Source organism: Hippopotamus amphibius, chromosome 15, assembly GCF_030028045.1.
Source record: "Hippopotamus amphibius kiboko isolate mHipAmp2 chromosome 15, mHipAmp2.hap2, whole genome shotgun sequence".
In the NCBI taxonomy this organism is placed as follows: domain Eukaryota; kingdom Metazoa; phylum Chordata; class Mammalia; order Artiodactyla; family Hippopotamidae; genus Hippopotamus; species Hippopotamus amphibius.
In genome coordinates, this window is record NC_080200.1 from 4,546,025 (window position 1) to 4,568,951 (window position 22,927).

Here is a 22,927-nt window from a genome sequence, read left to right on the forward strand (position 1 = left end):
TGGGCAGAGGAGGGGTGGGGCCTGACTCAGGTTTCAGTACGACCACTGTGGCGCCTGCCATGAGAAGACCCTAGAAGCTGGGCAAAGGCTGGCTGGGAGGTGGCTGTGACAGTGTCTGGGAGACATGGTGCGGGGGTGGGGGGGTTGGGGGAGGCTTTGGCCGTGGTGGGAGGGGTGGGAGAAGTGGTCTGATTCTGGATGGTTCTGAAAGTGAGGTCAAGGAGCAGCGGGTAGGGGCTGTGGGAGGAGGAGGGGAGACAAGGATGAGCCCCTAGCAGGATGGCGCTGCCCTGGATGAGCTGGGGACATGGCGGGAGGTGCAAGGACTGTTGCGGGGTTGGGGTGGGGGTTTCAGGGCTCCGCCCCAGACACACACGTGGAGCTGCTCCTCCAGGCGGGCAGGCACCCTCAGATACTGGAGGGTGGAGTTGAGGGGAGAGGCCCAGGCTTGACACCCCCTGGGAAACAGCCTCTCCTGCCAGGAGCCCAGGCCGGGTTGGCGAGGTGGTGATGGGGTCACGGAGACTCCAAGAAACGGCAGTCCAACTGCAACGGCTGCTGGAGGCGTTCGCCACAATAACTTGGAGCAACTTCTAGGCAGAGGACGCAGCCCATGAGGCTGCCAGCTCCAGCCCAGCCCCTCCCTGGACTGCAGGGCACGGCTTTGTCACTGTGCCAACACCCGAAGGCTAAAGGATCTCTGACGATTTGTGTTTCTTGATTAAAAAAAAAAAGTCATATAATCTGAATAGGATTCACCTAAAAGCAAGCAGGTCCTTCTCCCAGGGGGTGGAAATAGTAGTTTGCGTAGTAAGCACAGCCACCTCTGCACAAACCCATGATGGGGGCCCCTGTGTCAGCAGGCCCCCAGACAGACCTGGGGGGCGGCAGAGGGGCAGCCCTGGGAGGGGCCTGGCTGGCGTGGCTGTACCCAGAGGCCACAGCGACACCCCGGTGAGCGACGGCATCTCCATCCCCAGCTCAAGTTTCTTTGCCTGCTTCCTCCGAAACCGTTCTCTCTCATTTTCTGCCACCAAATCACACGCTTCCCCATTTTAGAGATGGCTCGAAGCCCACCTCCTCCTTCGGGGGCTCCCACACCAGGCTGGTAGGTCCCTTCAACCCGGAGACCCCCTGACCCGAGCCCGAGGGCAGGTTGGGCAGCTCGGGTGACCCCGATGTCGGGCTGGGTCTGGAAGGCACAACCCAGCCTCCCAAGGCTCTGGGCATCTCGCTGCCTGGCACCAAGCTCGTCTGTCCAGGCGTGGGGACTGCGGCCAGCAGTGCCCAGTGACAACTGTCTCGAGTGAGTGTGGCCAGCTAGGACCACAAAGAGCTCTGCAGGATGCATGGCCACCTGTCGCCAGGCCACACCCTAGCCCTCTCCCCATCCTCCCAGCCCAGACGAGCTCCAGGAGGGTTTACTCCAGCACGTGGAGTCGACTCTTTACAGAGATCTTATTTCTATCCTCTTTGACTCTGAGTCACCAAGCCTCAGATCCTACTTCTCACGGCTCCTGATGGAAGAAAACCACTCAACAACAAATCGCCAGGGAGCAAACGGACACAGGGAAGTTCCTCCTGCTTGGAGAGTAAACTCAGGAATGGAAACCGGTTTTGGGGAAGCATCCAAGGCAAGCCCGCCTTTGGGGGGAAAAGTGTTAGAAAGCCAGATGCATCCGTGCAGCTAGAGACAGCGGCTCATGCGTTTCCCATAGACATTTTAAATTTCCTGGAGACAGGCCAGCAGCCTGGGGTCCGCGCCTATCCTGCCCCCCTCATGGCTCTCCAGGGCTGCCCTAGCACCCGGCCTTGCAGGCTGTGCTGTGACCACACGGTGTGCTCCAGAGCTGAAAAGCCCTGGTCCCGAGCAGAGAATGCTGTCCTGTGGACTCTGTTCTGAGTCCAAGGCTGCAGCTTCCCTGCGCCAGACCTGCCCACTGGGTGACATCGTCCGGCAGGGACGGAGACAGGGTGTCACCTAGCCTGGGCCCTGTTGGACTTCTGTTTTTCCTTCGAGACAGCTGGGTGAGGCTGCTCTTCCTCCAGTGACCAGCCCTCTGAGGCTCAGCCCATGGGCCAGAGCTATTGGCCACACCTGTGCCCCCAACAAACCCCAAAGCTTCTGGATCTTTCCCTAGCGGGGCTTCTGCTCCCCGCTCCCAATCACTCACTTTTGAACACTGGCCAGTATGAAAGTCCTGCTGGGGTCACAGTTGGGATCGGGTTTGACTAATGGGGACTTATTTTCTTTGATGTTTTAACTCTCAGAAGAATGTCCAATCCCAACCCAGGGGCCCGAGAAAAGCCTCTAGAAGCATGCTCTGACTCCCGTGGCCTGTCCTACCTCTAGAATGCTGAACAAAGTTCCAGTTATGTTACAGCCGGACTGAGAGTGTTTGGAGAAGTAGAGGGAAAAGGGAGGAGTGTGGGGAGACAGGCGCTTTCCCTCCTCAACTGTCCCCGGAAGCCGAGCCTCTATGCTGTCACCCTTCCAGCCCTGCTCTGCCCCACGAAGCTGCCCAAAGGCAAGGACATTTGCGTCCTCCTGGCCTGGGACCTACGATCATGCAGTGTCCCCATCAGAGAAAGGTCTTATGCAGGTAAAATCAGTAGGAATTAGTTGATTTGCCCTTTTCTCAAATTACCAATTTTTTTTCAAAGAGCTGATTGCAGGAAAATTAGCTGAGAATCTCTATGGCATTCCTAGCCCGGTGTCATTTTTTGGTTGTGTATGACTTTGTTTACAATGCTTATCCTTGCCAAGCATGGTGGGCAGGACATTACGTACACTAAGCAGTTTAATCCCCGTCCCTGCGAGGAAGGAGGCGCTGTCATCCTCCGTTCACAAGGGAAGAGCCTGCCTTGATCTCCTTTCACTGCGGAAGGACATTTTTGCTGAGTGTAGATTTCTAGGTTGGTTCCCCCCACCCCTTTTGGGCACTTTAAAGGTGTCAACTCATTGCTTTTTTTTTTTTGGCCGCACTGGGCATTTTGCGAGATATCAATTCCCCGACCAGGGACTGAACCTGGGCCACGGCAGTGACAGCCCGGAATCCTAACCACTAGGCCACCAGGGAATTCCCTGTTTGTCTTTAAAATGCCTATGAAGGTGACAAGCAGAGCAGGGCAGACCAGCAGGTCGACACACACTTACATGGCTGTTGAGTAAACCGCTTTTGTGTGATGTGATCCCTTCGCTTTTTTGGAGATTTTCAATCGCCATTTCAAGCTAAAGAAAATGTGCGCAGAAACAAAACAAAACGGAAAAAAAAAAAAAGGAAATCAGATGGTTAGCATCAGCCAAGATTTGTTTGTATTAATATCCAAATAAAGATCCACGTGCCTACGAAATAGAAACCAGGCTGGACACAGGCAGTGGGGGGGGATGGGTTAGGTGGGGGGTTGAAGCCCTGGCCGGAACGTTGCTTCAACACATGCAGAGGAGCCCAGGAGCCCGTCAGACACCAGCAGCTGATGGGGTCCTACCGCCTACACTGGCAGCCGAGTTTTAACACATCTGCGTGTGTACATGCACAGCAGGAACACTTAGCCGCTGCATAAGTTCAGGTGTAAGCAAAGCAGCATAAAAACCACCCACTGCTCCCCACATCTGTCATCTGCGCTGGGAGAAACAAATGACCACAGACCTGGGGACAGTTGGTGGCACTGGTTTCTCGGCCAGCCTGTCCTGTTACAAAGCCCAGGGTCTCCTGGCTGGAGGCTTTGGAAAAATACCAATAGGGCATGACCCCAGCCCTGCCATTGGGAGGCGCAGGACCCTGGGGCCACGGAGATGAGACCCAAGGGGCAGGAAGTCACACGCAGCTAACAGGGGGGCCCTCCTGGGGGAGGGCTTCTGAAACGGGTCCTCAGACCTTGTGGAGGTGAGGGCTGAGGGGCCATGGTAGGTCTATGCAAAGGAAAAGATGCCCAGCCGTGTGTGGCAACCACCACATCTGAGCCCAACTTGTACATGGAAAATGCAAACGTAAGCTCTGCTGGAGGAAATGACCCTTAAACACACAGGGGAGGCAAAGACCACATAGACACTTCTGCAAAAAGCAGGCCCAATGCATTTAGAAAGTGCAGCTGAACTGCTTCCTTGGAGTCAAGTTGAGGAACAAGGGGCTTCTGTTTCACCCACCACCTTTTCTGACCACTTCTGAAAAGGCCATTCTCGCCACTGCTATTCAACACTGTAGCGAAAGTTCTAGCCAGGGTCATTAGACCACGATAGGAAAGAAAAGGCATCCACATAGGAAAGGAAGAAGCAAAACTACCTCTGTTTGCAGACAGCATGATCTTAAATATGGAAAATCCCAAAGGACCCACAAAATCTATCAGCACCACAGTTGCAAGATACAAGATCAATATACAAAAATCAATTATATTTCTAAAATGGTACAGATGAGCAAGGCAGAAATAGAGACACAGATGGAGAGAACAAACATATGGATAGCAAGTGGGGAAAGCAGGGGGGTTGGGGTGGGATGAACTGGGAGATTGGGATTGTCATATATACATTACTAATAAGAAAAAATATATCAAACTGTACACTTTAAATATATGCAGTTTACTGTATGTCCAAAAAAAAAAAAGTATTCCCCCCCTCAAAAGTCAATTATATTTCTAAACAATCAATGATATGAAAATGAAATGGAGAAAGCAATTCCATTTGCAATACTATCAAAGAGAATAAAATACCTAGGAATGAATTTAACCAAGGAGGTGAAACACTTGTACACTGAAAAATCTATGAAACACTGAGGGACATTAAAGATGACCTGAACAAACAGGAAGACAGCCTATGTTCATGGATTGGAAGACTTACTATTAAGATGGTAATACTCTCCTAATTGATCTATAGACAATGCAATCTCTATCAAAATTCTCTACAAAGCTTCCAGCTGCCTTTTCAAATGGATATGTTGATCTTAAAACTCATATGGCATTGCAAGGGACCCCAAATAACCAAAACAATCTTGAAAAAGAAGTATCAGGTCGAAGACTCACAAGTCCCCATTTCAAAACTGATTACAAATTTACAGTAACCATAACAGTGTGATACTAGGATAGGATAGACATATAAATCAATGGGATAGAACTGAGAGTCCAGAAATAAACCCAAACATCTAGGGTTAACTGATTTTCAACAAGGATGTTTAGACCAGTCAATGGAGAAAGAATACACTTTTCAACAAATGGTGCTGGGATAAATAGACAGCCACATGCAAAAGAATGAAGCTGGACCCTTGCTTCACAGCATATACAAAACTCAACTCAAAAGGAACTACATATAAGAGCTAAAACTATAAAACTCTTAGAGGAAAATGAGGTAATCATGTAAAATAAGGTTATCTCCATGACCTTAGATTTGGGAATGAATTCTTAGATATGACACCAAAAGCACAAACAAAAACAATAAATGATAAAAACTTTTTAAAAAGATAAATTGGACTTCATCAAAACGAAAAACTTTTGTACATCAAAGGACACTATCAAGAGAGTGAAAAGACAACCCACTCTATGAATGGGAGAACATATTTGCAACTCATATATCTAATAATATCCAGAATATTATAAAGAACTCTCACAACTCAACAACAAAATGACAAAATGACCCGATTAAAAAATGGGCAAAGGCCTGGAATAGACTTGTCTGTCTCCAATAAGCACATAAAAAGATGCTCAACATCATTAGTCACTAGGGAAACAGAAACTAAAACCACAATGAGATGTCACTTCACACCCACTAGGATGGCTATTAAAAGAAAAAAGAGAAGTACAAGTGTTGGTGAGGATGTGGAGAAATTGCTGGTGGGAAGGCAAAATGGTTCTGCCACTGTGGTAAACAGTCGTTAAGCATAAACTCAGGAAAACCACACGACCCAGCAATTCCATTAGACCCAGGATAATTAAAAACAGGTGTTCAAACAAAAACTTGCTCATAGCAGCATGATTCATAATGGCAAAAAAGCAGAAAAACACAAATGTCAGTCACAGATGAAAGGATAAACTAGATATGGTCCATACACACAATAGAATACTACTCATCACCCAAAAGGGACGAAGTACTGACACATGTTACAATGTGGATGAGCCTTGAAAACATGATGCTCGGTGAGAGAAGCCAGACACAAAAGGCCACGTGTTGAGCGATTCCATTTGTGTGAAACTTCTAGAACAGGCGAATCCACAGAGACAGAAAGCAGACTAGTTGCCCAGAGCTGGAGGAGAAGGGAATGGTGGGGGGGGGGGGGGCTACTAACTGGTACAGGGTTTTCTTTTGGGGTGATGAGAATGTTCTGGAACTCGATAGGGTAATGGTTACACAACACTGTGAATACACCAAATGCCGTGGAATTGTACACTTTTACACAATTAAAATGGTGAATTTTGTTATGTGAATTTTACTGCCATAAAAACTATATAACTAATTAAAAAAAACTTTAGTCTCTCTTGCAATTTGAATGGCTCTTTTTTACCCACATGCCTGGTTTTGTAACACCATGCATTGGTCACTTGGAAAATATTGGTTCACTGAGTTTGCAGATCTTCCAAATGTGGACACATTTCATCATATGGTGACAAAAAAAATCACATTTGTTAATACCACTACGATCCACTCCAGCAAGACACCAGTTTTCCAAAATTCTCTCTCTCTCTCTGTTTTTTTTTTTGGTTTGAGAACACATTGGCAATAAAATCTGTTAGTTGTTTTCCTGGATATGTCAAGCTCACAACCGTTCATTTTCAAGAGAATGTGTGCCAAATCTCTGAGTCTGAATAAGCATAATTTGTCTGTCATCCTTTCAAGGAAAAACAGTGTTTCATGAAAGAAGTAGCTTGTTTTGCTCACAAGTCATTTGCCCATAAGCTTTTCCTTGAGACTCTCATCATACTCTGGGGCAGGCAGCAGAAGAACATTTTGTCCTACAGAATATTAAAAAGACATGTTCTCGAGGATTGAGATTTAATAAAATTAATACTTTTTTACTGCTTCATCAGGGATAGTCTTTTTTAAAATAACATTTATTTATTTATTGGCTGCATTGGGTCTTCATTGCTGCGTATGGGCTTTCTCTAGTTGTGCTGAACAGGGGCTGCTCTTCATTGCAGTGCATGGGTTTCGCATTGTAGTGGCTTCTCTTGTTGCAGAGCACGGGCTCCAGGCGCACGGGCTTCGGTAGTTGTGGCACATGTCTCAGTAGTTGTGGTACACGGGCTTAGTTGCTCCTCGGCATGCGGGATCTCCCTGGACCAGGGGTTGAACCCATGTCCCCTGCACTGGCAGGCGGATTCTTAACTGCTGTACCACCCAGGAAGTCCCCATCGGGGATATTCTAGAGTGAAACTGGTATTTGGTATTTCTCCTTTTTTTTTTTTTTTTTTTTTTACTGTGTGTGCATGATGGTGCAGATTCTAGTGATTTCCAGAGACTCTGATGCATCTGGCTTGATCTGTGAGCAGCTGTGTCAACCGGGCTGATCGGGGCAAACGTTCACACAGGGAAAACGGCAACTAATGGATGAGTATTATTATGAAAATAGTTTTGATCTCATGGAGCTCCTGAGAGGGTCCTGGGGACCCCTAGAAGTTTGCCAGACATGTGTAAGACTGACTGCTGAAAACTAGCTCTGAGAATTGTGGAAAAGGCAACAAATGAACGTTTGCTGGGTTAAGACCATCCTCAAAACCCCACAGCTATTAAATAGGGTCTGAACAAGCCCACTGATACATTAAATTAATTTAATGCACAGTGGAGCCTCCCATAGTGTTCACTGTGTTTTAAAATGAAGACGTCGGGTAAACCTCTGAGGCAATGAAGTTCAGGAAAACACCATCAACCCAGGAAGTTCAGATGGAGAGGCTGGTGCCCAGAAGTCAGGACAGAAGACGCAGCGCAGTGCATCCAGCAGAGGGCGCTGTGGCGCCACCTCCCAGCTGCCAGCAGAGGCTTTCCGGCTCCCTTGGAAAAGGAATATCTCACACTTGAAGTTTGGGGGCTTGAGTGGGAGACTTCCTTCAGACCTGACCGTGGGATTCTTTTTTTTCTTTTTTTAAATAAATTTATTTATTTATTGGCTGCATTGGGTCTTTGTTGCTGCACACGGGCTTTCTCTAGTTGCGGCCAGCGGGGGCTACTCTTTGCTGTGGTGCATGGGCTCCTCATTGTGGTGGCTTCTCTTGTAGCAGAGCACAGGCTCTAGGCACCTGGGCTTCAGTAGTTGTGGCACATGGGCTCAACAGTTGTGGGTCGCAGGCTCTAGAGCACAGGCTCAGTAGTTGTGGCGCATGGGCTTCGTTGCTTCACAACATGTGGGATCTTCCTGGACAAGGGCTCGAACCCAGGTCCCCTGCATTGGCAGGTGGATTCCCAACCACTGGGCCACCTAGGAAGTCCCATGACCGTAGGATTCTTACTGCACAAATACAAAAGGCTTGATGAGTCCTCTTGGTGGCTGGAAAAGTTAGTGTTTAATCTTTATTTTTAAAATTTTATTTATTTATTTATTTATTTATTTATTTATTTAGTGTGCCATGAGGCTTGTGGGATCTTAGTTCCCCAACCAGAGATTGAACCTGGGCCCCTGGCAGTGGAAACATGGAGTCTTTTTTTTTTTTTTCTTAAACTTGTGCTCTTTTTTTCAAATATTTATTTATTTGGTTGTGCTGGGTCTTAGTTGTGGCATGCGAACTCCTAGTTGCAGTATGCACGTGGGATCTAGTTCCCTGACCAGGGATTGAACCCGGGCCCCCTGAATTGGGAGCATCCCACTGGACCACCAGGGAAGTCCCAATGATAACTATTTTAGAGAAAAAGCAGATGCTCTTTTGGCAAAATTCCTTTACCAAACAATGTGCGTTTGCTGGCAAACTTTTTGCTCTGGTGGTTGGACAAAAGCTCTGTGCAGCGGGTGAGGAAGCCTGTAGCGAACGCCCAGTACGCGTGTGAGCTCGTAGTCCAGGCTGTTTTGTGGTTGATGACAAGAAGAGCTGTTTTGCAGCTGACCATCCATCGTGAGCTTGACACCGCATGGATGGGGCACCAGCCCAGTGGGCCACCAGGAAGCTAGGCCACACACAGGGAGCCGTGGACGGTCCACAGTCTCTGCTGGCCTTGACTCAGCACTGACGGAAGCAGGGCCCTTATAGACACATCCACTCAGAGTGGCCGCAAGACCATCTTCCCGGCGAGCTGGATACAGCAGTGGTCCCCAACCTTTCTGGCACCGGGGACCGGTTTCACGGAAGACAATTTTTCCACGGACCGGGGGTGAGGGGAATGGTTTCGGGATGATTCAATCACATTACACTTTTTGTGCACTTTATTTCGATTACTATTACACTGTAATATAGTGAAATAATTATACAACTCACCATAATGCTGACAGGAGGCGGAGCTCAGGCGGTTATGTGAGTGATGGGGAGTGGTTTTGTAAACACAGATGAAGCTCTCACCTGCCGCTCACCTCCTGCTGGGCAGCCAGGTTCCTAACAGGATACAAGCTTCTGTTGTGTCCTGGGATACAGGATACAAGATTCGGCTCTTCTGTACCCACATGTGCTGGTGGTCAGAGCGAAGATGCTCGCTGGAGTTCTGAAAACAGGAGCTGAGTTTCCGATGACTCAGTAAAGAAACGCCTACGATTTCGAGTAGCACATCTCAGGGATGTCTGTTGTGGCTTGAACACTGCAGAACTTGAATCTATTATCCCAGGGCCCCAAATAGTGTAACTTTTTAAAAAATATATATTCTTTTTCACATTCTTTTCCACTATGGCTTATTTACAGAATATTGAATATAGTTCCTTGTGCTATATAGTAGGTCCTTGTTGTTTATCTCTTTTGTACATAGTAGTCTGTATCTTCTAACCCCAAACTCCTAATTTATCCCTCCTCCACACCCTCTCCTCCTTGGTAACCGGAAATTTGTTTTCTATGTCTGTGAGTCTGTTTCTATTTTGCAAATAAGTTCATTTGTGTCATATTTTAGATTCCCCATATAAGTGATATCATATAGCATTTGTCTTTCTCTGTATGACATACTTCACTTAGTATGATAATCTCTAGGTCCATTCATGTTGCTGCAAATGGCACTGTTTCATTAATTTTTATGTCTGAGTAATATTCCATTGTGTAAACTTGTATGTACCACATCTTCTTTATCCATTCATCTGTCGATGGACATTTTGGTTGTTTCCATGTCTTGGCTGTTGTAAATAGTGCTACAATGAACACAGCGGTGCATGCATATTTTGGGGTTAAGAGTTCTCTCCATATATATGCCCAGGAGTGGGAGTGCAGGATCATACGGTAGTTCTATTTTTTAATTTTTAAAGGAACCTCCACACTGTTCTCAATAGTGGCTGCACCAATTTACATTCCCACCAACAATGTAGGAGGGTTCCTTTTTCTCCACACCCTCTCCAGCAGTTGTCATTTGCAGGCTTTTTAATGATGGCCATTCTGACTGGCATGAGGTGGTACCTCACTGTAGTTTTGATGTGCATATTGTGACTTTTAATATTGAGATCTCAGGATTTTCTAAGGAGACCCGAAGTGTTGCAAGGGGCTGGGCTGCTGAGACTCTGCCCTGCACACCCACACAGGAGGATTTTCCGCACTTGGGGGTGGAAGACATCGATGGTGTGTTCCTAGGTGTGTCTGAAAATCACATCAGATGCCACAAAGCTCAGAGAAGCAACCAAAGATGGAACCCACGTGCCACCATCCTCCATGGTGAAGCGCTGGCCCTTCCAGCTTCTAGTTGGAAGGTTGAGGCCCTTCCGGTCCCCAAGTTCATGCTTCGGGACCAGGTGTCTGGCCTGCTTGAGCACAGTCGTCAGGGCAGACACACCCCGACCTCCACGTGGCCGGAGCACCCAGGGCTGCCACTGCCTGTGTGCTGGCGCTCTCTGACTTCTCTTCTGGGAAATGCAGAGTCCAATGGGTCTTCACCAGGCCAGGCCCCAGAGCCCTGATGAGACACTGTGACAGCATGTCCCCTCATGGGCAGGGACGCTGTATTTTTATCATCTTAAAAACTGGATAGATGATTTCTCTTCATCAGTCTGCACTGCATGGCCCAGGGGGGCCACCTGCTTGTGTGTGGTGGTAGGGCTCTTCCTCATGTCCCGAGTCTCCCCTTGATACAACCTGAAGAGCAAACCTCTCAGCTTAGCATGTCTGCTCCAAGGGGTCAAAAAAAAAGCACAACAGGAAAAGTTATCAGAAACTTACTATTTGGGCAATTCACTTCGAAGATTTAACTACTGATGAAATTTTAACCAGAAATAAGATTGAAGAAAATGTGTCACTGAAAGCCTGAAACCCCTCACTGGGGCTGTAGGTGCCTATTTGCTCCGGTCTCAGTGCTCTGTTTGCAGGATTACCTTGAAGTCCCTGGAAACACAAGTCTGGTGTAAGACAACTGACAGACGTGAAAGGCCAGATCCAGGAGCCATGGTTATTTCCTCTGCAGCCGCGGGGCGGGCCCCACTCTTGGCTCTTGGTGGGCTCTCTGCTGGTCCTTGTGAGATGTCCCCAGGCCAAAAGCAAGCCAAAAACCACAAGAGAGCAGAGGGAGTCGGCGACAGATCCTCATCCGAGATGGTAACTCTCCCAGAGCTTTCGGGATGGGGGAGGGGGAGGGTGTCACAGCATAGCCTGTTCATGGATTTCCAATTGATTTAAAAACTCGATTCTTCTAGTGCAACTCAGGTATCAGACCACAGTGACCGGGCGGCCCAGGGTCCAAGCTGCACATTTGTTTGTAGTGAGGCGGTGTGGACCGCAGAGAACATCATGACCTGTGATCTCAGTGGGTCTGTGACTCGCGACCCTAGTTTATTCACTATTGTGGGTTGATGCAGTTTGCTGACGTGGACCCGTCACGTTGGTGAAAGTTAATGTAGTCCGTGAGGAATGCTTCTGATCAACAGCAGCTCCACACTCAGGCCCACCAGCCAATCCTCCGGCTGTGCTGAGGGCCCTGGAGGGACCACGTAAGGCGAGGGACAGGCTGGTGTCCCCAGGATGGAGTGGCAGGCACCGCCCCACAGTCACAGCTCCAGAGAGCAAGTGGCTCTTGCTCCACATCTGTCCTCAGAGCCAGGTCCTGGGGAACACTCTGGACATAGAAGGGGAGAGGACAGCAAGACTCTGATGTCAGGGTGCCCCTGAAACACATCAGGACCAAGAGAACAGGGATGAGACTCCAACATCACCTTCTATTTCAAATTAGGCCCACACAAAAATAGGAAGTTATTTTTTAATTGACAGTCAATCAATGTAATCCATCAAATTAATAGTCTGAAGAGGAAAAGACACATGATTGTATCAAAGAAGAAAAAACATTTGACAAAACTCAACATCCAATTATGACCAAGACTCTCAGAAAACCAGGAATAGAAGGAAACTCCCTCAACCTGGAAAAGGACATTTGTGAAAAACCTACAGGTAACATTATACTTAGGGGTAAAAGACTGAAGATTTTCCCTTAAGACCAAGAACAAGGCAAGGATGTCCACTTTTTCCACTCCTATGCAGCATTGTACTGGATGTTCTAGCCAGTGCAATAAGGCAAGAAAAAGAAATAAAAGTCATCCACATTGGAAAAAAACTAAAACTTTTTCTATTTGCAGACCACAAAAAAGTCTTAGAATTAAAAAGTGAGTTCAGCAAGGTCGCAGCAGGCAAGGTCAAGAGCCAGAAATCAACTGTATTTTCATACACTAGCAATGAACAATTGGAGACTGAAATTAGAAATCAATACCATTTACAAGAGCTCTAAAACCAAAAAATAATTAGGCATAAATCTAACAAAATAAGTATAGGATCTGCATGCCAAAAATTACCAAATGCTGATGAAAGAAATCAAAGAAGATCTAAATAAATGGAGAAAACATACCATGTTCATGGATTGGAAGAGCCAACCTAGTAAAGGTGCCAATTCTCCCCCAAATTGCTATGCAGCTTTAATACTGTTTAATCAAAATCTCACTAAGAATTTTTTTGTAAACACAGATAAACAGATCTAAAATTTAGAAAATTCTAAATTTATATACACAGCCAGCAAAATAAGAAGAATAAAGTGAGAGGAACCAGTCTGCCCAATTTTGAAACTGACGCTAAAGCTGTCATAATTAAGACAGTGTGGTATTGGTAAAGGGACAGCATGTAGATAAATGGAACAGGACAGAATGTTCTGAAATAGGCCAATTGATTTTTGACAAAGGCACAAAAACTATCCAGTGGAGAAAGGATAGCCTTTTTAACAAATGATGCTGGAACAACCGGTTGTTTCATATGAATAAAAATAAACCTCAACATAAACTTTACACCTTATACAAAAGTTAGCTTAGAATGAAGTGGAGCTAAATGTAAAATGTAAAACTATAAAAGTTTTCAAAGAAAACAGAAGAGAAAAATTTAACAACCTGGGGACAGGCAAAGAGTTCTCCGGCATGACGTCAAAAGCACGATCTTTTCAAAAAAGAAAAACCGCTAAATTAGGTTTGATCAAAATTATTGGGAAAAAAAAGTGTTTTTTCCTCTGCAAAAGACACCCAAGACAATGAAAAGACACTTTGAAGGCTGGGAGAAAATATTTGCAAATCACGTATCTGGCAGGGGACCTGTATCCAGAATATACAAACAATTCTCAAAATTAACAGTAAGAAAACAAACAACCCAGTTAAAAAAAACAAACAAATGACTTCAACTGACACATCACCAAAGAACATATACCAGTGCATGCCATCGTCAGCGATTACGAAAATGCAAATTACAACCACAGTGAGATACCACCACACACCGATGAGAATCGCTAAAACGAAAGATGCTGATGACACCTGACAATGAAAGAGGCTGGCGACAAGGTGGGACACGAGGAACTCACGCCTAGCTGGGGAGCTTGAAATGGTACGTGCTCCCCCCCACCCCCCGGGAAAACATGGCTGGTTTCAGATAAAGTTAAACATACACTTACCGCAGGAGCCAGCAATCCCACTCATAGGTATTGACTGACCCCAGAGAAAGGAAAACATGTGTATACATGGGAGTATTTTTTTCTAGGTGTTTTATTCACAATCAAGAAAAACTGGAAACAGCCCAAATGGCCTGTGGCTGGTGAATGGATGGATGCTCTGGTAACGTTAGGTAACACTACCCTCATGCTAGGGTAATGGAACATGATTCGGGAACAAGAAGGAACCACTGACTCATGAGACAACTGGATGGGATCTCCAGGCCCCACACTGTGAAAGAAGCCGGTCACAAAGGGTATCTCCCGTATGATCCCCTTTATACGGCATCCCCCCCAAAGACAAAACTACAGTGATGGAGGACAGATCCGCGGTTGCCAGGGGTTGTGGGTGAGAGGATTCATGACTACTGAGAAACACCCAGGGAGTTACTGGGGTGATGTAACACACATTCTGTGTCCCGTTGTGGGGACAGGTACCCGAGTCTGCATGTGCATCAAAGCTCATCGGTCTGGGAGCCCCAAATTGTCCATTTTACTCTGTGCTCATTTAAAAAGTAAGAGTAAATATGGGGCGTAGGGTTTTCAAAGCAGATATATTTTTAAACCAGGTAAGCCACCATTTCGGAGAGGGGCGTGGGGTACCAGTTTGGTATAGCTCTGCTTTGGTTTAGCCCAGTTTTCCAGCGGTTGGGCTGATCTCCGGCCTGGGAGAGGTTGAAGACGATGACGACAGTCTTGGTGGACCACCAGCAACAGCAGCATCTCCCAACCCTGAGCTGCCTCTCCGTGTGCAACGCTCCCAGCACCCGCCACAGCCATCCACCCTCTGTCTTTACCAAGGGAGGACCCGAGGTTCAAAGAGGGACACTTTGTCTGAGGCTGGCGGGGCTCAGACCCCCGTGCTCCCGGCTGCCTTCTACTCACCGTCCCTGCTGCTGCCGGGAGTCTATTCAGGGCCTAACCTGCTGCCCCGAGAGCCTGGGACGTACATACCGTAGCCGGCGACGAGCGGGACGTGTGGGCCAGGGAGTGCCGGGTGCCGTCCATGCCGCCGTGGATGAGGTAGGCTCCCGCGCCGGAGACGATGGGGCTGCCCGCGACGTCCATGGTGATGCCCACCATGCTGTGGGCGGGGACCGCGGGCGGGGAGGAGCCTGCCACGGTCACCTGGGCGCCGCCCGGGGCCTCGAAGTACGACGCGGCGCTGCTGGGGGCGTACATCTGGGGCTCGGGGTTGTAGGCGTACGCCGTCCGCCTGGCGGGAGAGAGAAGGCGTCCCGTAAATGCCGGAGCCCGCGGCGCCCAGCACGTGGCTGTCAGACACGACGGTCAACACAGCAGCGTTCACAGCCACGGTCTCCCAGCTGACCCCTTGGCAACTGGTCATTGATAAACCGCACGTGCAAACTGTACGGGGGGGTCGGGGGGGGCTTGGTGGGGTGGAGCGGGGCTTTATCTGAGCCTGGTTACAGGAGGTCTACCCGTGGGATAAGACCACATAGAGCCGTGTACACACACACACACACACACACACACACACTCGTGTGCACAAGTGCCCCTAAAGGCTGTGACGCTGAATACAGCCCTGGATGCGGTGTCCTGGTTTTGATATCATCCTGCAGTCACAGGTGTCACCACTGAGGGGGGAGGGGGTGGGTGAAGGGTACAAGGGGCTCTGGGCTAATTCTGAAACTTCCTGTGACTCTCTAGTTCTTTCAAACCAGAAAGTTTTTTTTTTTTAATGTAATTGCATAATAAAAAAGAATGTCTAAGGGATTCCAAGAATTCTCCTGATGTTCCTTTAACATCTGGATCAAATCATTAACCATGTTGATGGATGTACATCTGGCCATAGTGAAAGGCAGTCAGCAGGGGTTTTTCCTCAGCGGTAACTGAGGGAAGGCCCCTCTGGGGGGCAGGGCGGCCCCTCAGCCCCCAGGATATCCTCTCTGACCGCAGCGCAAGCAAACCAGGATGCTGCCGAGGACGGTACCCCAGGGCCTGCTGGGGGTTCACAGGCGTCACACACGCTCCCTTGGGTCAGTGTGTCGTGCCTTCAGTCTTGTGCTGTGGGCACCCACGACTCCAACAATCACATCTCTTTAACCACAACCAAAGCCTCCCGTGCCCTCCCAGGACTCAGGACGGGGGTTGTGTAAACCAGAGGCAGAAACAAGCAAAAGGATGTGTGGCCTGAGCACAGCAGGCTACTGGGAAATGCATTTCTGCCCCAAGCATCACAGAGTTCGAAGGCAGAAAACCCTAGACGTCCTTGACAAACGGAAGGTCAAGTTTTAGCAGATCAGAAAAAGCCAGAGGTTAACAAAGACCACGATGAGAAAGCAGAGATGGAACCGGTTTCTGGATTGCAAGGGCTGACTCTTCAGACGTAGAAAGTGGATTGGTTTCTGTTTTTTTGGTTTTGGTTTTTTTAAAGACTGCCTTTTCTAGAAGTAAAAGTATAATGGTCTGTGATTTCTGAAGTCTCCACGGGGCTGTGATTCCCTGATGCTGCTGTAATAGTTGGGACACGTCACCCGCAGGGTAAGGGAGAGGATTTTGTGCAAACACATCCCCAAGGGAGCACGGTGGGCACTGTGAAAGAAGATGGGAATGTGGCCTACGGCTGGTTCCCTGCGAGGCCCCTTTCCAGGGGGGCGGGGGGGAGGACACCCACGTACAAGGCTCCGTTGGTGTAGACGGCGTCCCCCCCTTCCACGTACTGCACCTGGTGGGGGTACACGTGCTGCACGGGCTGGACCTGAAACAACAGCAGATACTTGGTGTTACACGAGTCTCCCTGCTCGGGATTTCCAGATGGTTCAGGTGGGAATCTCTCCTACTGCCTTTTGTGGACACTTAGTATCACATCACGGTTGTCCTCCCCCAGTGAGAACTTCTAGGAAGAAACCAGGGGAGACAGTCACGTCACGGCCACGTATTCTGGACGAGCCCCGAAGGGAATGGAACTGCAGTGGGTCGGGCCCCTATTCTGTGCAGGGGAAAGCCCAGCTCAGAGCAAAGGTGCAGAGCAGGGCAGGCAGGATGCCTGCAGCCGGCTGGCCACTGGGCACGGGGGCCGGTCCTGCTGGACGGCAGACGCCAGAGATGTGGAAATCAGATCGGAGTGTCCAATCCCCCCATGCCCCTGAGGCAGGGCAGGGGGTTCAAGCTGCTCCTCTGCTCCACCGCCCCCCTGCCACTCGCTTTGGTGGCCCTGGTGGCTGTCTTCAGCAGTGGGGAAGGGGTCCTGTGAGCCACGCTGGGGAGAGACTCTGAAGGTCTGAGCAGAATCAGTAGGAGTGCTACACCTGGAGTGGGAGGAGGGGATGGAGGGAGGGGCTGGTGGGAAGACCCCTCCCTGGTTTGTCAGTTCATGGCCTCAGCTGCAGACCCCTGAGGGACACGGGCCCTGCTGGTGGAGGCCCAGAGCTCTGTGTGCAGAACTTTGGGGTCTCACCGCAGAGGGAGGCTTAGTGGACGCCTGATTCAACCTTGTTTTCGGGTGAGAAAATCAAGGGCTGGTCTCATGGTGCCCTCTCTGTAGGCCTTCTCGTGCAGCGGGGGGACAGGGCCGACTCCCACCTCCGAGGACAACCCGACCCGGAGGACACGTGCACACACAACCCCCTTCATCTTAGCGGACTGGGTAAGAGGCAGAGGTCAGCCCCAAAGTCCAAGTGGCCCAGAGAGAAACAGCGGACACAGGCCCAGCCCCACAAAGGAGGGGAAGCTTCTGGAATCACAGGAGTCATAGTTGCCCCTCCCTCGAGGAGCTAAAGCAGAGCTGCTGGTTCCCTGCTGGCCCCCCCACCCTCATGCCTTCGCTTCTCCCCCAGAAAAATCACACAGCACCAGGCAAACATCCTAAACACCCTACTAATCTGAGCGGGAGCCCCTTGAAGAGAGAGGCGTGTCCTCTGGGGTCTCACCATCTTCATATCATGTTCCTGGTTCCTTTCAGTCAGGAGCCTGAATGAATTTTAATGCAGCATCTTACAGAGCAGAAGCTGGCAAACTCTGGCCCTCGGCTCACATCTGGCCCACATGTCCTTGTAAATAAAGTTTTATGGGCACACAGCCCTGCCATTCCTCTATGACTTTTGGGAGAGTTGCGTGGTTGTGCCAGAGACTGTCTGGCTTACAAAGCCAGGGGGGGAGGGAAAAAAAAAGGATGGTTAGGCCTTTTCCAGAAAAGGTTGCAGACCGCTGCTCAGATTACGCTGCTTGTCTGAGTGGATGCTCTGGGCTGTGGTGTGGCTGGTAAGCCCACGTGTTCAAGTCCTGTTCTTAAATCATCAAATTTCACAAGAAGCACCTGTCTGAGGGTCTAGTGCTTGCCTGGGGATGGGTTTGCCTCCCCGGGGGCTCTATGCTCCACCAATCCAGGGACCTCTGCCAGCTGCCTGCATGTCTACCGCTGCACCCCGCACTCTATCTAGGGGCTCACTTATGCCCCAAAGGCTGAATATCTGAATGAGTGAAAGATCATCAGCTTTCTTGGCTTGCTATCTGCAGCAAAAGATTTTTTTTTTTTTTTTAAACACAGCTTCCAAAAGAAATTTCTGGTAAGGAAATGAACACATCAAAGGAAAAGGAAGAGCGACAAGAGAAAAGCACACAGCATTGTCCAGAAAGGGCTCCCAAATGCTGCGTGCCAACCGTGTCCCACGTCACCTGTGCTGTGGTTACCTGCTGTGGCACCTGCTGGACTCTGGGGAGGGAGATGGGCTGCATCTGGGCCCCTTTGGGAGCCGAGCCCGCTGCCTGGACCAACACCCTCTAAAAGGAAAGGAAAGAGGACATTTAGGCTTGTCAGAGGTGAGTCCTGAAAACAAACACAGGTCACAGCCAGCGCAACCGCGCCCACTGTCACTTTATGGAAATATAAGTGGGAGGGGTAGGAGAGGCCCTCAGGCTGATTGAGGTGGGTGTGGTGGGGACTCGAGCACATGTGCGTGTGCACACACACACACACACACACACACACACTGGCACCTTTGCTTCCTTGGGGTCTGTAGTCATCAGGGTGACTTAGACTGAGAGCTGGGTGCCGAGGCTGGCCGTCCACACCACCTCCCCTTGGATGAGCTGGGTTACACCCCATCGTTTCTCAGTATCCCCTGGACCTGCCCCCATTCTACACACGAGGGACAAGGAAGCCCAGGAGTGGTCAAGGCCAGGTCGATGTACCGGGGCCTCAGCATCAGGAGTTCTAGAACCCAGACTCAGTCCAGGCCCCCTCCTGGACTCCATGGCTGCTCTCTGAGCCCCTGAGCCATCTTCCCAGTGCAGCTTTCTCACTTGGCCTGGAGGACTGGCTGGACAAACAAAGCTAGGAAGACATGAAGGATCAAAATGTACCCCCGAGGCAGGGGAGGAACAGGAGAGCTTTGTTTCTGTAGAGCTGGGGCTTTGGAAGTCATCCACATGATTCTGTGATGGTCCCCTGTGAACCCTAAGTATCACAGTCACGGTGATCCTGCAGGGCTTGGCCTTATAAACCCCACGTGCTAAGGATTCAACACTCTCAGCCCTCCAAAGACAAAGCGAACACAGATGGTACAGAAATCACTAGCGTGGAAAGATAAACCCCATGTGTCCCTCCACGCACAGGAACCTCACTCAGCCAGAAAAAAGGAGAGAAGCCCTGACACGCGCTACAACGTGTATAGACCTTGAGAACAGGATGCTCAGTGAGAGAAGCCAGACACAGAAGGACACACAGGGTGTGATTCCATTGATGGGAAACGTCCAGAACAAGCAGCTCCACAGAGATAGAGAGTAGATTTGTGGTTGTCAGGAGCTGGGGGAGAGGGATGGAGGGTGACTGCTCATGGGGACAGGGTTTCTTTTTTTGGGGGAATGAAGATGTTCTGGAACTAGATAAAGGTGGAAGTCGCAAAACACTGTGAATGTCTTAAATGCCACTGAATCATTCACCTTAAAATGGTGACTTTTGTGTCATGTGAATTTCACCTTGAGTAAACAAATAAAAATATTAAAGATTTACATGCACACACTCCAAAGCTGAGCTGTCCAATACAGAAGCTACTAGTTGTGTAGCTCTGTAGCCACTGAAATTTACTTCCATTTAAATGAATTGCAAAATTCAGTTCCTCAGCGGCACCGGCTACGTTGCCCATGTTCAGAGCCTGGTGGGGCTGGTAGCAGAACACGCCCACCGTGGTGGGAAGTTGTGGTGATGCACAGGGCTGAGAGGGGAAGCAGGAAGAGTGTACCAGGGGACAGTGGGAGCAAGAATGCCTCTTACCGGGGAGGAGCTGGGTGCTCACTGGTCAGAGAACGCAGCGCAGCCTGTGGGAGAGACAGGTGCCCAATGCATGGGACGGGGTGGGGGGGACACAGGTGCCCGAGGTGGGGGTAGGGGCTGCAACCACCTCCAGCAGGGTCAGGAAACCTGGAGCCTGGGATGGACACAGTGGTCATGGCGGGACCCTCGGACCACTCTGCTTGCAGCTGCTACAGTGAAGGCAGCCGTCACCCAGGCCCAAGGACTCCTGAGACGGAAGCTTGGCAAGAGGGACTCCAGGGAGCATGGGGTGGACGGCTCACGCGTCAGGCTCAGTGGGCAAGGAAATGAATAAAGAGGCCACAACCGCGGGTGATCATGCCCTCTTGGTATCCATGTATGGGCAGCCACACTTTCAAAAAATACATGCTAAACATGTCCAACTACACATTCTAAACTGAATAAATGGCTTCAATGTTTGCCTTTTTGCTTTTGCTGAATTATGGGGTTTTCCAACTATAATCAATTCTTTCTGTTGCGCTCCTAACTTTTAGATTTGTAAATCGTAGGTGATCATGTGGCCAACAGTGGACCCCACCCGCCCCGCACATCTATGATTTCTGGTCTGTTCCCAAACCTTCAGTTTCTGGTAGAATGATGTCACTAACTTTACGTTTGTGTCTATTTTGTGGTGTATTTCAATCCACTGCAGAAATCTAGAAGTTGGGAGAGCCTTCATGTGAAAATTCTCCCTTCGCAAATCTTAAAGGATATACCAATTCTAATACTAGATTCAATTATGAACCAGATCCTAAGAATTCTCACTTCTCTCTTGCTTTATGGATAGAAAGGCTTTCTGTGTAGAAGGGTCATTTCCAAGTACAAGAAAACTGCCCCTGGGAGATAAGAATGGACTAAGTTGGAGTCGGCGAAGGGCTTTCTTTTTGAGTCTAGATCATGGATTCCTCGGTGGGACCTTTTTAAACAAACAACGAAAAAGTCGCGTAACATGGGTGAGGGAGGAAAACGAGGGTCATCTCAACAGCAGCAGCCGTGGAGCTGAGACGTCAACTCAGAAAAATAGAGATTCCTCGCTCTGCTGATTCAAATGTCTTTCAAAACCAAGGTGGACGCGTCCCCACCCCGGCTGTGCTGGTTTTCTGGAGTGGCCTGAGCAGCAGGTGGGCTGGTCTGTTACCTGCGGGGAGGCTGGCACAGGCTGGGCCACGGGCGCCTGGGCTGCCGACGACGGACACAGAGTCACGGAAGCTGGCGAATCCGATCCACCCTCCGAATTCTGCATGCTCAGCTCTAAAGAGAGGAGAGAGAGTGAGTGGGCGGGGCTGCCTCCAGGAAGCCCAAAGAGGCAACACACAACACAGGCGCGAGCTGTCATGAGCTGCAGTCTTCCGAGGTCAGATGCAGGGATCCTGGCCAGACTCGGGAAGCGAGGGGAAGGGGGAAAGAGGTTGCACAATTGTTCTGTAAGAAGAGAGAAGGGAGGGGCAGGGGATGGTTTTCCAAATGTAAACCCGAAAAAGTACCTCTGCAGGAATTCCTGAGTGCCGGGGACAATGGCTTCTCCCTTTCCGATCTGATCGGGCTCAACTATTTTCAAGGGCTCATACGATGTTTTTACTCATTTATCGAGAAAATCAAAAGCTCTCGGTGGGTGCTTGCCTCCTGGGGAGCTACCGCACCCCAAGCTATAAGTGCATCCTCCTAGGGCAGGGTCTCCCCGCTCCACACTGCTGCTATTGGGAGGGTCATCCATTCTCTGCGGGACCGTCCTGGGCGCTGTGAGGCAGCATCCCTGCCTCTACCCACTTGATGCCAGGAGCACGCCCAGTCGTGACCACCACAGATGTCCCCAGACATCCCCCAGTGTCCCTTTGGGGGCGGATTCAATGCCGGTTGAGAACCACTGGCCTAGGGAGAAGAAAGGTGATAGCAGAGGAAAGAGGTGGTACTTTCCTTTGGGCTGGAGAGAAATCCTCAGCAATTTCAGCAAAAAGCAAAAGTACCTTCTGTTCATTTGCCCATGAGAAAACATAAAAGTATATTTCTCTGCAGGCAGGTGCAGACATCTTTCAAATAGGTAATTTAAAAATTCTCTACCAGGGACTTCCCTCGTGGTGCAGTGGTTAAGAATCCGCCTGCCAATGCAGGGGATGCAGGTTCGATCTCTGGTCCGCGAAGATCCCACATGCTGCGGAGCAACTAAGCCCGTGCGCCACAGCTACTGAAGCCTGCGCACCTAGAGCCTGGGCTGCGCAACAAGAGAAGCCACCGCACTGAGAAGCCTGTGCACCGCAATGAAGAGTAGCCCCCGCTCACGGCAACTAGAGGAAGCCCGCGCGCAGCAACAAAGACTCAATGCAGCCAAAAATAAATTAAAAAAAGAAATTTTCTATCAAAAGATTCATTTAACCTCAGCAGAAAGTGGCAGATGATATGCACTCCGGGAAAATGCTAAAAGTCAAACTCTCTTCACTTTTTTTTGGGGGGGCCACCCCACGTGGCATGGCATGGCATCTTAGTTCCCCGGCCAGGGATCGAACCTGTGCCCCCTTCAGTGGAAGCGTGGGGTCGTAACCGCTGGACCGCCAAGGAAGTCCCTCTCTTCACTTTTTAATAAACACTGGCTACACCTTAAGGCTTCGAGAAGCCGTTCAATCCAC

The 22,927-nt window shown here is 49.5% G+C and overlaps 1 protein-coding gene across 11 annotated transcripts in view; it reads right to left on the bottom strand.

The window, feature by feature from the left end:
* Positions 1–22,927, bottom strand: part of RFX2 (regulatory factor X2) — a 92,924-nt gene that overhangs the window by 22,138 nt on the left and 47,859 nt on the right. For 9 of the 11 annotated variants that reach the window (XR_009049134.1, XM_057708213.1, XM_057708215.1 and 6 more), the window contains 5 exons: positions 21,445–21,557; positions 18,686–18,775; positions 16,675–16,754; positions 14,987–15,248; positions 3,158–3,232 (listed from right to left, as the gene is read on the bottom strand). Coding sequence is in view for 10 of the 11 variants with exons in the window: in XM_057708213.1 (XP_057564196.1) it covers positions 3,158–3,232; positions 14,987–15,248; positions 16,675–16,754; positions 18,686–18,775; positions 21,445–21,549 (612 nt within the window). In the remaining variant the exon portion in view is untranslated. The remainder of the gene's footprint in view (positions 1–3,157; positions 3,233–14,986; positions 15,249–16,674; positions 16,755–18,685; positions 18,776–21,444; positions 21,558–22,927) is intronic. The other 2 variants (XM_057708216.1, XM_057708217.1) reach the window with 1 other exon arrangement.